Below are 16,256 nucleotides of genomic sequence, written 5' to 3'. Positions count from 1 at the left end.
CTACATTTTTTTCTATTTTTGTAATTGAGGAATCGTCTATTCTTGGCAATTAAAACATAACAATGATTTTTTTAAAGCCCTAAAAGTTAGAAAGCAATTAAAAATATGGGAATACTGATAAAAATGAAAGTAACTTTTGTACTAGAAACAAGTATTTTACTAGAAACAAGTATTTTCTGCTAATAGTTCCTACTCCCTATTTATGTAGTTTATTTGGTAGATGAAAGTAACAACCTCTATTTTAGTTTGTGTACTTTAAATTCTTTGGTACTCTGTATAGCTTCCCCATCAGGTATATTTATAGATTCTGACAAATTTGCACAGGTTGGAAGAGGGCTCAAGACACATAGTATATAAAAACAATCTTTTGTGTGGGTAATTTTAAGTTTCATGTCCCTTAATAGGACAATGTTTTAGAAAATCTCCCTTGTATTATTAAATTTTAGTCATCCAGATAATATTGAAAGGAGGAGAAATTATTAATCCTGAAACTTGTGTTCATATCTATGGAGAATTGGGGAAGGGGAGAGGTGTTGCAATGCCCCATCACTGTCCCAATTTTGAAAACAAAAGACTTAATACTTCTGAATGGAATATGTTCTCCAAGAGATTAGTGTACTGATTGATTTCATTTGTTATTTTGTTAAATGAACTTGGGACTAATTATACTGCAAATTATCTAAGTTTGTGGCAATCTTTAAGTAATGGTAGTGAAATGTCAAGTAATAGGAACAGTGTTAAAAACAATCTAATAAAGCAAAAAATGAACCTTAAGGTTAAGGAAATAGACTCAAAGAAAATATTATAAAATTATATTTTTACAAAATGGAAATGAAACATTTTATCAATTCCATAAATCATTAGTTCAATAGTCATTTGGTCTAGAAAGATCAAAATTATGGGTACCATTAAGTAGGGCATTAAAACACATAAAGAAAAAATAAATGGAGAGCATCTAGGTGGCCCAGTGGCTAGTGTCAGGCCTGCAGTTGTTAGGACCTGGGTTCAATTCTGGCCTCAGACACTTCCTAACTGTGTGACTCTCTGAAGTAATCACTTAATCCTGTTTGCCTAGCCCTTCTATTTTAGAGTTGTTACTAAGACAGAATGTAAGGATTTAAAAAAAAGAAAAGAAAAAATATATTGCATCTATATCTGAAATACTGTTTATATCTCTAGTTACTTTACATCTGTGAAGATCACAAAACTATGAAGTCTAGAGAAAGGACACAAAAATAGTCAAAGTAAGGGTTCTCTTAACAAACTCTAAGTTACTATTCTTCAAATTTTAAAGAAAATACTAAAGATGGAATAGAGGTTAAAATTTATTATAAACATGATGAAAGTTGGAGCATAGGAAAGAGATGACAGGCACAGCTTCAGAAAGACCTTAGGGGGCAGCTTAGGTGGCTCAGTAAATTGAGAACCAGGCCTAGAGACGGGAAGTCCTAGGTTCAAATTTGGCCTCAGAAACTTCCTAGCTGTGTGACCCTGGGCAAGTCACTTACCCCCACTGCCTAGCCCTTACCACTCTTCTGCCCTGGAACCAATGCACAGTATTGATTCTAAGACAGAAGATAATAGTTAAAAAAAGAAAGAAAGAAAGAAAGAAAAAAAAAGACCCCAGTATCCAGTCAAGTTATGTAACCTTTCAGTGACTCAACTTATTTACATCAGAAAGGGAGAGGGAGAGGGAGAGAGGGAGAGGTGTGAAGGAAGGAAGTTGGTTTAGGACAAATCAAGGAAGTAGTTTGTTTTGCTGAATGCCTTTTCCATTTGTAATTCAAGATATCATCTCCATTTTATTGGAAGGCCTCTGGGATGTTTTGAAATTAATTCAATTTAGGAACAAACAGGATGAAGTTGTTAGCCTTTAGAGAGCAGCATTTCTATAATTTGATTAAAGTTGATGAGATCATGATAATTAGAAACAGAAGGAAAGTTGAGTTGTTCAGTTGTTATTTTGCTTCTGTTTTTTCCTGCCACATAAAAAAATTTTGTACTGGAGATGACAGCACAAAAGTGATGAATAGGGAGTCGGGTGACAAAGATAAATGAGGTAATGGAAGTAAGCACTTATCTGCCCATGATGAATTTAAGTTATTTGGCTCAAATGTATTATATCCTTGGGCATTGAAGGATCTGACAGATGTGATTATGGAACCACTTGCAATGATATTTGAAAGATCATGGAAAATGGGAGAGGTTAAGATTGGAGAAGGGCAAATATTGTACTGATTTTCAAAAAAGAAAACACTTCCCACTAATAGTCCATTTAGCTTGGCTTCAATATCTAGATAAATTTCAGAACCAAACATTAAAAGTATAGTTGACAAACATTGAAAAGGAAAAAATGATGATTACAAAGAACCAGAATGACTTTATCTAGAACACAGTTTGTCATCCTCACCTCATTCCCTTTTTTGACAAAAGAAGATGAGGGAAATGCTGTGGATATAGTTTACCTAGATTTTATTTTTTTATTTTATTTTTATTATCATGTAAAACACTTCCATATTGGTCATTGTTGCAAGAGCAAACTCATACATTACCAAAACCCCCAAATAAAACCATAAATACACTGATGTGAAAGACAACTTCAATAATTCTTTCTCTGGAGGTAGATAGCATTCTCCATCATAAATCATTACCTAGAGTTAAGCAAAACTTTTAATAAAATAGTTTATTGTATGCAACTCTTTGGAGATAGAAATGGATTAGATAAGAATACAACTAAATCATTTAAAAATGGTTAGATGTTCTCAAAAAGTAGTTAATGGGTTCAGTGTTTTCTAGTAGAGGAAACAGTCTGTGCTTGATACTGTGACATTTGACTAAAAAACATTTATTGTCTTTTGAACCTAAGAAATACCACATAAAATTAACATTTCCATATACCTTGAATAAAAGGAAAGATGCTTGTATATAAAATTGCAGATCTCTATTACAAACAGTTTGCTTTTCTTTAAAATATAAAAATTTAGTATATAACTTTCAAAACTGTCTTATTCATCTGTGATTGTTTCTGGCCTTCTCTCTCTTTTCCTCCCAATAATCAAGCATTTCCCCTCCTTTATTACCTCTCCCTATTCACTGAAAAGAAAAGAAAGATTGAAAGAAGGAAGAAATACAGAATCCTTGGATAATAAGCAGTTTGTGAGAAAATGAATTCTCATTTTGACTGTATCCAAAAATGCATTTCTTATTCTGCATATTAGTCTATTATCTCTCCTTCTTGAGGTAGGCAGCATTCTTCTTTACAGTCCTCTGCAATTGTGATTGGTCATTGCATTAATCAGAATTCTTAATGCTTTCAAAATTGTTTCTTTTTACAATATTGGTGTTCTCTAGTATAAATTTTTCTTCTATTTCTGCTCATTTAACACTGTATTGGTTCATAAAAGCCCTTCCTGATCTCTTTGAAACCATCTTTTTCTCCATTTTTTAACAACATAATATCTTCCACTATTCTCATATGCCATAATTTGTACAGCCATTCCCCAGTTAATGGGTACCCATTTAGTTTACAGTTCTTTGTCACTACAAGAAAAGCTGCTATAAAGTAATAGGGTCTATTTTTCTTTATTCTCTTTAGGGACATAGGCCTGACAGTGGTTTTGCTGAGTTAAAGGGTTTATACTGTTTGTTAACTTTCTGGTCATCCTTCCAAATTGTTTTCCAGAATGTTTAGAGAAAATTGCAGCTACATCATTAGTGCATCAGTGTACATGTTTTCCCTTTGCTCCCCAAATATTCATGTGTTTGTTTTTTGGTCACCTCTGCCAATTTGATGGATGTGAGGTAGAACTTCAGAATTAATTTAATTTGCATTTCTTTAATTATTGGTGATTTAGAGCAGCTAGGCATAGTTTGAGTTTCTTCACTTGAGAACTGCCTTTTCAAATCCTTTGATTCTTTATCAAAGAGGAAATGGCTCTTATGAATTTGTCAGTTCTTCATATATCTTGGAAATAAGAACTTTATCAGATAAACTTGTATAATATTTTTTTCCAAGTTAACTGTTTCCTTTTTAACCTCAACCATATTGAATTTATTTGTGCAAAAAAATTTTAAATTTTATTTAATCAGTCTTGCACTGATTAAATTGGCTATTTAGACTTCTTAGTTCCTTTGTGTTAGTTATTTGGTCATGAACTCTTCCCCTATTCATAGATCTTAAAGGTACTTTCTTTCTTCTGTGTTCCTCTAATGTGTTTATGAGATGATTTCATATCTAAGCCATGTATCCATTTGGAGCTTATTTTATAATAAGGTATGAAGCATTGGCTTAAACCTAATTTCTGCCATAACTGCTTTCCAGTTTTCCTAGGAGTATTTATCAAATAATGAGTCTTTATTCTACTAGTTGGATTCTTTCCAGTTTATTGAACACAAGGCTACCTGGATTCAGGTATAGATGGAATGCTCCCATGTTTTTCAAGTGACATAAAACTATGAGTATCAGATAGATACCATTATAGTCAGGATCCAAAAGTATCTTGACAGGGTGGAACATTGGGCTGAATCTACTAAGCTGAAATTTAATAGGGAGAAATTTAAAATCATATACTTATATATTAAAATAATTTTCAAAGGCCTTGATGTGAGACACATAGTTAGATAGCAGTTAGGAAGAAGATGGTAGGGATCTATTTGACTTGTGAGCCATTGGTGGTATGATGTTTCTGCCAAAAAAGCTGCAATCTTTGACTACGTTAAGAAGAATAACTTCTTATTCTGAATAGAGAGGTGGAAGTGATAATTCAACTGTTCTCTACCCTCATCAGACCTCATCTAGAGTATTGTTTTCAGTTTGGGGCACCATAGTTTAAGAGGGATTATGGTAAATTATAGAGAAGGACAGTATGACTATACTGAAGGACCTTGAGTCTATATCACATGAGGACCACTTGAAGGAATTGGGTATGTTTAGGTGGGGGAGAGAAAACATTAGGGCTAAGAGGGAGAAAAGTGGGGGATATGATAGTGCTATATATAAGGCAGCCAACTGGTGGCACAATGGATAGAGCACCATATGTGGAGTCAGGAAAACTTGAGTCCATATCCAACCTTAGACACTTACTGTGTGACCCTGGGTTAAGTCACTTATTCTCAATTTCCTTAACTTAAAATTGGAATAATGATAATAGTACCCACCTCATAGGGTTATTTTGAGGATCAAATGAGATATTTGTAAAAAGCGCTTAGTATCTATAGAGCCTCATGCATAATAGATGTTCTATAAATGTTTATTCTTTCCTATGTTAAAGTATTTGAAGAGTTGTCATGTGGAAGAAGGATTCAATTTGTTCAGTTTGGCTCCAGTGGTCTGAACCAGAAACAATGAATGAAAATTGCAAAAAGGCCAATTGAGGCATGCCAGCAAGAAAAAAAATTCTACCAATTAGAGCTGTCCAAAAGTGGGATATACTGCTTGAGAAGTACTAGGTTCCCCTCTGAGAAAATCTTCAGGTGGAGATTTGATGATCATTTGCCAGTTGTATTGTTATAGGAATTCTTTATATGTATGGGTTAGTGTGGAGGCAACCAGCTGGAACTAGTGCATAGAGCACTAGACTTGGACTCCAGAAGAACTAGATTCATTTCCAACCTCAGACTTTTAATAATTGTGTCACCCTGGACAGGTTACTTAACCTCTGCCTACTTTCTTCAACTGTAAAAGGGAGATAATAATAACACTTACCTCATAAGGTCCTTGTAAAGATCAAATAAAATAACATTTGTAAAGTGCTTAGTATAATGCATGGAACATAATGGGCTTTTTATGAATGCATATCATCAATCCCTTGGAATAGTTGGTCCCTGACGTCTCTTCCAACTCCTCAGATTCTGTGATTCAGTGATCTTTTCTCACCTCCCCCATCATCTCATACTTTCTTCTTTTGTCTGACAATCCATTTCCTTAATGCTTGCCAGAGTGTCTATATTTCTGTGACTTAATTTTGAGCCACCTCCATTTTTACCTTGGTATAGTTATTAGAAAACCTAGGCCACTAAATTGGAGATCTTAATAAATATATTGATTGACAAATTTACCATTTTTAGACCAATTCTTTTGGAAGGAGCCTGATTATTTCTTACTGATTTCTTATTGAGATCACTAGGGATCTGTAGGGAATATTGTGGAGATATAGCTTTATAAATATACAAAATGGCTTTTGATTTACAACATACATGAAATTACTATATTAATGTGTTCCATAATAATGCTGACCATAACTTAATTTCTTTTAAAAAATTTAATATGCATTTTTGCCATGAATTCCCTCATTTTTTCTTGAGATTTTAGCAAAACTTTCTCTTAACTTTATTTGGTAGTTTTCCTGGTTGGTCTTTTGCTTTGCTGGCAATAATAGTGGAATGGTTTATCAAAGTTCTTTATTTAGTCATTATGATATTCTGTGTTTTTATCTATTATTTAACACACTTTCTTCTTCCTTGTGCAAAAACAAAGGAAACATTTTCTTGCCCACCATCCACCCTTCTATTACTGATATATAAATCAATGTTTGAATATTTTTCTTTTCTGCTTGAGGTATAATGTAGGAAGAGAAATTGGAAATTATTGAGTAAATATACCACTCATTTTTACATACAGTTGTAGTAACTTTGTGCCTCCACTGACTAGAGCATGGTGTTGATTGAAATTTATAAAGTTCCAAAAAAGACATGTAGCCTGTAGGTTACATATTCTCCATCATATTCCAGTTGGAGGCCTGAACCAGATTAAAATGCATATGGGAAATATTTAACAAACTAAATTAAAAATCAACAAAACAAAATGTTTACCTGATTTTTCTAAGATAATATGCCACCCACAGTGATCCTTATGTATAATTTAATGGCCCTTATTTCTATTTGGGTTAATCACCACTGCTGTAGGATTCCTTCTTATTATCCCTTCTCATCCTGACTATACCTATAGTTCGAGTAGTTGGAATTACAATTTTCTTGAGATTTATTCCTAAATATGTTGCTAAATTTTAGAATATAGCTTTCTAATAGATTTTCCAGGTAAAGACAACCTCCTAATAATAAATATTCTGATTCTGATTAATGAAGTACTTATAAAACTCTGAATAAATAATGTCTTGCTAAATGTGTTTTTGTTAAGAAATAGAAACTCAACTGTAGAAAGAAGTTCAAGAATTATTTGATAGTCAAAGTAATGATTTTTTCCTCCCCCAATGCAGGTATTTTTTATAAATTTTCCTACAGGACTTCTTTGTGGTGAAATCCGAAAAGCATACGTTGAATTTGTCAATGTCAGCAAGTGTCCTCTTACTGGATTGAAGGTTGTTTCTAAACGTCCAGAATTCTTCACTTTTGGTGGTAATACTGCTGTTCTAACACCTCTGAGCCCCTCAGCTTCTGAGAACTGTAGTGCTTACAAGACTGTTGTGGCAGATTCTACCTCTGGATCTTCTGCCCTCACATCATCAGCTTCCTCAGTAGACTTTGGCTTTGGCATAGGAAGTCAACCAGAGGTGATTCATGTGCCCCTTCCTGACTCTGTTCTTCTGCCTGGGGCTTCAGTCCAGTTGCCTATGTGGTTACGTGGACCAGATGAAGAAGGTGTTCACGAAATAAACTTTTTATTTTATTATGAAAGTATTAAAAAGCAATCTAATATCTGGTGAGTATTCTAAAACTTTTCTAAGTTAAACTGTTCATTGTTAAAGTGTTTTTTTTAAAGTATGCATATATATTTAATATACTACCATTTTCAAAAGGAAAACAATCACCCCTCTTCTTTACTATACACAATGTTTATGCCTCAGGTTGTGCCTAATATCTCTGAACTGCCTGGCTGCAAGATTTGACAGAGGTGGACTGTAATCTCTAAGACTACTTCCAGCTCCAAAATGCAATGATTCTGATATGGCCAAAGGTTCCATAAATTTCCAGGTGACCACTGTGTCAACCCAGTGTAATTGGATATCGTTCATACTTGAAGAAGCTATCTAACCCATCATCAGGAGGGTGTGTGCTTTGACATTATTTTCTTCCTTTAGTGGATTTAATTCTATGCCTATCCATTCACTTTTTCACACAGGATTCTTTGCAAACTGTATACAATTACAAAACTGCTAGTTCATGTTAAAATCTAATTTATGCCATGGGGCAGAGTAAAACTAACTAATTAGCTTACATGGAAAGGATTGCTTATATTAGTCATAATTCAACATATATAGCACAGCAGAATCCTGTTTATGTAATAGTTGTTCCAGAAACATAGCTGGAAATGACTTTCTTTTCTAGGTTTACTTTAATAGAGCCTTTTTTAAAAAAATTCAAACACTTATCTTCTCTCTTGGAATCAATTCTGTGTATTGGTTCAAAGGCAGAAGATTGGTAAGGGCTAGGCAATGGGGATGAAGTGACTTGCCCAGGGTCACACAGCTAGGAAGTGTCTAAGGCCAGATTTGAACCTAGGACCTCCTGTCTCTAGGTCTGGTTCTCAATCCACTGAGCCACCCAGCTCCCACTTTTAATAGAGCTTTTGAAATAGTACTTAGGGGCAGTTTTGGACCATTTAAAAATTTGGTTTGTTTTACTCAACACTGATAATTATATGTCATACAAAAACTAATTCTACGGATACCTTCTACCAGTGCTTATCATAAATATCTTTAGGAAATAAGATCAAGCAGTGTGAATGGAATGATAGTAAATTTGGGACAGAAATGAAGTTTCATATTTCAGGATAATCCACAAAGCTGAATTTAAAATGAGCTTATCTGGATTATTTCAGAATGCAACCACAATTTATAACATTGACTTATAGAACTAATTTTTCTGTAGAAATAAGTATTTGACTTGAAAGTAGACTTTTGGAAACAAACTAAAAGACTTCTCTTATGTGAATAATCTATTCCTGAAATGACAGTGATTTTTCCATTTCATTAGGGACTGTATTTTTTTGGTCAAAAGTTTCACCATTTGAAAAAAGTGACTCAATTCACCTTTATGGAGTGATTAAATTAAAATACATTAACAAAATAAATCAATCTCCTTTTTAAGAAATCCCAAAACTTTTATTTAAGACCCATTAGTAACATATATAACATTTTAATTATCTAGACATCTGCAAATTTTTAAATTAAAATGTAAATATATTCCTCCCAAGTTTGCAAAGCATTTTAATATAAATGTCAGCCCTTCAAACAAGTCTTTGAAATTGGTCCTGTATTATTAGCACTCTCATTTTCTATGGAGGAAACTGACAATAACTTGCTCAGAGGTCACAAAATTATTTAGAATCTGTGGTTGATTTCAAACTCTACAAGTGAGCTTATCTACATTTACTTAGGTTTTTTTTTTTTAAGGGGTTGGTGACCAAAGGAAATAGAAACTTCAATTCGCAACAAAGGTTTCATTTATAAAAAAGCTTATATGTAAAGTTAACTACTCAGAGCATTAGTTAACCTATCAATTTAAAGTGAGAAATATTCCTTCTGTAATTCATCCCTCTACAAAAAAACAAAACATTTGAAGTAATAAGTTAATTGTAACCATTGCCTTAGTTATCAGAAGTAAAAATAACTTTGCTTATTGTCAAATTTGCCCAGCCCATAGTAGGTAATTGTCTTCAGCTCTGGAATATTTTATTTCGGGTAGATTTAGGAACAAATCACATTTTCTGTCTAATTTATAAAATATTATTAAACTATACATAGTATGTATTCATACATAACCAGACTCATTTCTACAAACATTTTTATGCCAGGCACTCTGCTAAGTGCCAGGGATACAAACACAATCTGTACTCTCAAGTTGTTTATATTCTTTTAAGAAAGATAGCATTAACATATGTTAATACAAACAGAACAAGTACTAGGAAAATACAAGATAATTAGGAGAGGGAGGTTGGTAGAGAGTTGATAAGGATTGTTTTTATGTGGTAGGTGGTACTTGAGCTAAGTCTTGATGGAACTATATAGAAATTTCATTTGGGAATCAATTGATTGTAATGGATAAAGAAGACAGTACTTTTGTATCTAGGAGAAAATATAGGCCAAGAATTTCAAAAGAAGTGGACTAGATGTGGGTGATTATAAAATAATTTGGCTTTATCCTAGCAAAAGGTATATATAATTTTTTTGTATGTAGAGAGTTAAAAAGAGGATGATTAATGGATATGAACCATGCTTAGAAGTCTAAAGTTTGATGTGATAACCATTTCAGAGTAAAGATATGGGTATGTGTGGATGCTAATTGTGGGTAATTGTCTAAGCTACCCTTATAGTGATGGCATATTTTTTAGAGATGGAGTATCAGACCCCACCCCATCCCTCCAGACCAAGTGCTGTGCTGGTTCTTCCCCCCCACCCCCCTGACTGAGTGCTACATACCCCTTCACACCCCTCCAGAGAACAGGTGCTGGTGGGGTCCTCCTCTTCCCGTTGGGCTACTGGGCATGAGGGGCAGGTGATGAGTGGTGCCTGTGGAGAGGGGGAGGGGAGTGACCCTAGTGCTCTGCTCCCCTCCAGCTCTGTGCCATTCTGTGAGCTATGCTCCCCTCAAACCTGGCTCCTCTCCAACCCCACCATGGGAATCACCTTCACCACAGACGCAATAGGCTGCTGTCTGCCCTGCACCCTCATGCAGCATGTGAACCCCGAGTCCCTCTGGCTTTCTAATAAAAAACTGGCAGGCAACTACAGGTGTGCTCTTTTTGGCATGCATGTCAGAGGTTCACCATAACCAGATTATAGCAATAAAGGAAATGGATATTAAAAAATGTAAATGTATAGGAAGGAAACATCTGAATAATTGAGTAAATAGCCAGTGATGAAAGGAGATCGTCAGTGGAGGGTTGTAGTACTAGAACTGGCAGCGACTTCAGAGGCCATCAAGTTCAATACTCTTTTATTTTTTAAGATGTAGAACCTGGGATGGGGAGTCAAAATGATTTTTCCCAAACTTACATAGGTAGGTAGTGGAGGTAGAATTCAAACTTGTCTTCTGCAATGCCACCATTCTTCTTAGAAACTAGAAAGAATTGCTGTAGTCCTGCTCATACCAGATAGTGCCTTTTTGGAATGCATTGAAAACTTAGGCTGAGAAGCTTCCGGTAACTCATGGAGAACTTACCATTTGTATAAATTTTTTTTGACAATACATAATGTTTTTGTTATTTTTTTATGTCACTGGATCATAAGACCCAAAATTTAGAGGTGGAAGGGACCTTAGGAGTGATGTGTGACCCAGAAAGGGAATGCAACTTATACAAGGTCATACAAATAGTAAAGGGTAGAGTCAGGAATTGGTCGCAAGTGTGTCTGATTCAGATCTAGCCTCTTATCTTCAAGTATATTTTGTTTTAGCCAATGTTGATTACATGACTTCCATATTACAAAACATTGTGCTGGTTCCTGAAGGGAATGTAAGGACTGAGGCTTGTTTCCTGTTCTCAAGGAATTCATAATTTTATAAAGACAAAAATATATCATATTGCCTTATATTAGTTATTTGTATACAAGTACCATATAAGATTTAGAAGTAGAGAACTATAGAAGAGAGGAAGGATGCGATAAGGAAAGGCTTCCTGGAGAAGATATTTAATCTAGACTTTTAAAGCTGAATCTGGTTTCTCTTTCTTTTTATAGTTTCACTGATATCTTTTGTTCTACCATCATAGTCATTTCTAGTTTAGATGTATATCACCATTAACTTCACACCCTATTCATTGAATTCTTGTAACAATGAAAAAGAAGTTATTCAAAACTGCCTAGGTAATCAGACTTTCAGTATGTAGAAAAAAAGCATTTAAGGTAGAGGCAACAGTATGAGCAAAAACTTATAGGAAAAATTGGGTAAACTGCATGGCATGCTGAGGGATCATTGGTTTTAGTGCAGTAGTTAAGGAGGGAGGGATGGAACAGGACTTATGACCAGGCAAGGAGGTGACGGCCTCTATCTGAGAACTGACAAGCTAGGCTATTACATATGGACTTTCTTCAGTAAGCATTTTTGGCCTTTAGAGATTTTTTGGTTTGTTGTTTATAGCAGGGAAGTGGTATGATCAAAACAATGCTTTAAGAAAATGAATCTTTAGGTATTACAAATTTGCTTAGAGATGAGAAAAACAGGTGACAAGGAGATTAGATTATTAGAACATCATTATAATCTAGGTGCAAGGTTATATTAGCTAGTACTTAGGATATTTTGAGTGTGTGTGTGTGTAAATAATGAGGAAGGTGCAAATTATAGATTAAGTGACTTGACAGGGTCAAACATCTATCTGAGACAGGATTTGAACTTAGGTCTTTCTGACTCCCAACAGTGCCACTTAGTTACTTCTAGTAATAAAACTCTGAATTTTTGGCATTCAGATCCTTAAACTCTGCCTCTTCATCCTATCCCTTCCATATTTTCAGTTTTCTTATTCCTTACCACCATTACTCTCTGTAACTTCCCAGCAATCTGTGACCCTGTGACATTAGCCTCCTTGCTGTACTTTGAACAAGACACTCCATCTGCCAGTTTTGGACATTTTCACTCAATATGGGGCATTTTACTCCATGTCTATAATTATCTCCTTTCTCATGTCTAATTTCTTGTCTTTCTTCAGTTCTCTGCTAAAATTCCACCTTTTACACAAAGCCTTTCCTGTTTCCCCTTAACCCAGCGCCTTCTCTATTGATTATCTTCAATTTATCCTATATACATCTCTTCTGTATGTAGTAGTTTGCATGCTGTCTCTTCCATTAGGTTAGCAACCTCCTTAAGAGTAGGGACTGTCTTTCACCTTCCTTCATATCCTCCAGTGGTGCCTGGCTCATAGTAGGTGTGTAATAAATGTTTATTGATTGACTAACTGAACAAGTAACCCTGGGAATGAAAACAAAGGAACTAATATGAGAGACTGAAGGTATAAACTAATGAACTTTTAACTAGATATGGGTGATATAGAAAAGAAAGTCAATAAAACCCCTAAAGTTTTAATTCAGGATAATTTAGATGTGAGAGTAGGGGAGTGGCTACCAGGAACAAAAATAGAAATATCAGGAGAAGGTACTCGTTTGAAAAGGGAGGAAAAAAGAGAATGAGTTCCGTATGCTCTTTTCATCTGGAAGTGCCATGTGAGCATTTCTCTAGCAGATAGTAAATTCAGATTTCGAATAAGGTAGGGCATGGCCTAAAGGTGATGGTTATGGTAATAATAAGATTTAGGACTTACTCTTGTAGGTTATCATAGGTGAAACTTTGGGAATAAACAAGGTCACTGAAGGAAAAAGAGAGAAATTTGATTTTTCACTTAAGTTCTATTCCTTGAAGGCTAGACATGTATTTTGTTATACCTCATTGTATTATTGACAGCACCTTACAAATAGTAGATGTTCTTTACAACAAGACATCAATCAAGAAACCTAGAGTTCAAGTATTGGAATTACAGTTACTAGAAGGATGCACAATTCAAGATGACAGTAAGACCTGGTTATAGAAGCTATTGGAGTGGGCAAGAATGCCCCCAAAATAGCAGAGAGCATTTAATGCAAGAAGCATTTATTAAGCACTCCTACACTGGAAATACAAATACATAGTGTGAAGTATTCCCTATTAAGGAACATATATTCTCATGGGAAAATAAATCTATGCAGAGTCTGTATAAAGAAAATAAATACAAATAAGCTAAAAACAAGATACTTTGGAAGACAGAGAACTAGCTCTTGGGATAAAGAAAGACTGTATAGAAAGTGGTGCTTGAGAAGAGTTGTATGCTTGAGTGAGAGAGAAAGATTCTTTGGCGGTAGATTAGAGAAGGGAGTGCATTCCAGGCATAAGGAATGGCTGAGATAAAATCACAAAGACTGGTGATAGAGTGATATATTCAAGGAACAAGAAGAAGGCCAGTTTGTTAGAATCATAGGAGACAGAGTCTGTCCAAAAAGACTAAAAGATAAATTAAGGTCAGTTTGTAAAGCTTTCAAAGCTAGACGGAGAAGTTTCATAGTTGGTCCTGTATTTCATATTTGATTTTGTCATCCTCGGATACCGAGAGACTACTACTACATATTTGATTCAAGACAATAGGAAGCCACTGATATTGATTGATTAAGGAAATGATTGTTAGTTATGCACATAAGGAAAGCAACTTTATCCCAAGGTTTAGGATGGACTAGAGTTGGATAAATCTTGAGGCAGAGACATGGGTTAGGAAGCTGTAGCAATAATCTAATCAGTAATTTATGAGGCCCTGAACTGTTGAACTATGATGGTGTATGTTAGCTATTAGCCTGAAAAAGTACTGTTTTTGATTTTCCTGTTGGATTAAAGTACTTTGATATTGGCAACTTATAGTGACTGGAACAAATTGAATTAAACCATTGGATTTTTCTGGGTTTCTATGTTTGTCAAACCTTACTCGTCTAATTGATTATGAAATAGTTTAATAAAAGCTATCAATTTTAGATGTCAATCTCAAATAGTACAAATATTTTTGTTATATTCTAATTTTGATCATTGTCAAATATATGGTACATAATAATAACCAGTATTGCAATACCAGTTTTAATTTTTGAAATTTATTGATATATTTTTATATATGATTAATTTCCAAGATATCCTACCTCTTTCCATTCCCCAAAAAACAGTCCTTTATAACAAAGAACAAAAGAAAAGGGAAAAAACCCAACACGTTAAACAAGTCTCATAGTATATATAATATTTCATATTCATAATATTAGATTGGAGGGAAGTTACTTCTCTCAACTCTTTTTGGGCCCACACTTGTTCATTATATTATACAACATTCAATTTCAGTTTATGTTCTTTCCATTTGCATTGTTGTAATCATTGTGTATATTTTTTTCTTGCTTTTGCTTGATTCACTTTGCATCAGTTCATGTGTTCCCATGCTTTAGAGTTTACATTTATTTTTCTTCAGTCACAGGGTATTAAGACATACAGCAGTTATTTGTACTAGCCGATCTTTGAATGTACGAGCTACAGTCTGCAGAAGTAATACTCTTGAAGGTGAAGAAGGCAGAGGAGGCAATATGCTTGTCTTTGTGGATGTGGAAAATATCAATACTGTAAGTTTTAGTTTTCTCTTGTAAAATTAGTTTTTTATTTTAACTACTCACTTAGCTGAAGTTTCAGTTGAGTAGATTTTTTTCCTTTAATAGATTTTACAATCTGCTGATGTAATTATAGAAATAATTATATCATAACTTATTGTATTAACTATCCAATGGAATGCAGGAATATAGGAATCACTTACTTTCTGATTCCTGAGTTTATATCCAGGTTTGGACCTCAGAGCTATCTTAGCATCTTAATTAAATGTTAATGCCTCATTTAGCTCCATAAATCTCAACCTTGACCATTCTTTCTTATTTCTTTGGGAAAATATGTGGAGAGTCATTTGTCATATAAACTTTAATAAGAAACATCAGTAAATCTTGAAAAGGAAAACATGACATAAAGCATATATATTAAAATCTGGTGGTTGTCAAGAGCAAGTTGTAGGTGGGTTATGATCTCAATAAGATATAGAGTTTTTAAAGGATTTTTATTAGTTTAATCATTCATTTATAATGTAATTGTCTGTAAGTTTTCCCTTTGTAGGATGTTTTGGAAATTGATGCACTGATATTTTTTAATTAAGATATACCTTCTCTCCCGCTGACTGCCCCACTCTTAACCCTCACCAATTGAGAGAAATAAATTTAAAAAAAAGTTTTTTCTACTGAAAACATGTAAAGTCAGGCACAATAAATTCCCACATTGGTCATATCCATACAAAATATATCTCACTTTATATTGAGCTTATTACTTTTCTGTTATAAAGTGGTAACCTGCTTTATGATGAATCCTCTGAAATTGTGTTTGATCAATATCATGATCAGTATTCTTAAGAAGACTGCATTAGTTGACACAAGTCATGCCAGACCACTCTCCAAAATCAATCCCATTATCAAAAGGAGTAAATATTTTGATACATCCTTATTTTGTTTTGCTTAGAACTGTCCTCTTAATCAACCATTGCTCTTGCACTCCTGTCTTTCTTATTTCCCTGTTGAGTGAAATGTATTTCTTTTCTTAACTGTCTTTCTCTCTATATGTGTGCAATCTTTCCCTCTTTTGACCAGTTCAGATGAGATTGAAGTTCCAGCATCATCTGTTCTCCTTACCCTTTCTTCCTTGTCTGTATAAACTTGTACTCTCTGATTATGTGAAATACTTTCCCTTGTTTTTCTTCTCTTTTTTCTTCTAGAGAATTTCTC

The 16,256-nt window shown here is 34.2% G+C and overlaps 1 protein-coding gene across 3 annotated transcripts in view; it reads left to right on the top strand.

Annotated features, from left to right (window-relative positions):
* Window positions 1–16,256, top strand: part of TRAPPC8 (trafficking protein particle complex subunit 8) — a 148,706-nt gene that overhangs the window by 77,639 nt on the left and 54,811 nt on the right. For all 3 annotated transcript variants that reach the window (XM_056823846.1, XM_056823845.1, XM_056823847.1), the window contains 2 exons: window positions 7,215–7,657; window positions 14,915–15,062. In XM_056823846.1, the coding sequence (XP_056679824.1) occupies window positions 7,215–7,657; window positions 14,915–15,062 (591 nt within the window). The remainder of the gene's footprint in view (window positions 1–7,214; window positions 7,658–14,914; window positions 15,063–16,256) is intronic.

Source organism: Monodelphis domestica, chromosome 3 (genome assembly GCF_027887165.1).
Source record: "Monodelphis domestica isolate mMonDom1 chromosome 3, mMonDom1.pri, whole genome shotgun sequence".
Classification (NCBI taxonomy): Eukaryota; Metazoa; Chordata; class Mammalia; order Didelphimorphia; family Didelphidae; genus Monodelphis; species Monodelphis domestica.
Note: the sequence above shows the minus strand (reverse complement) of the source record. Positions and strands in the feature narration are given on the sequence as shown.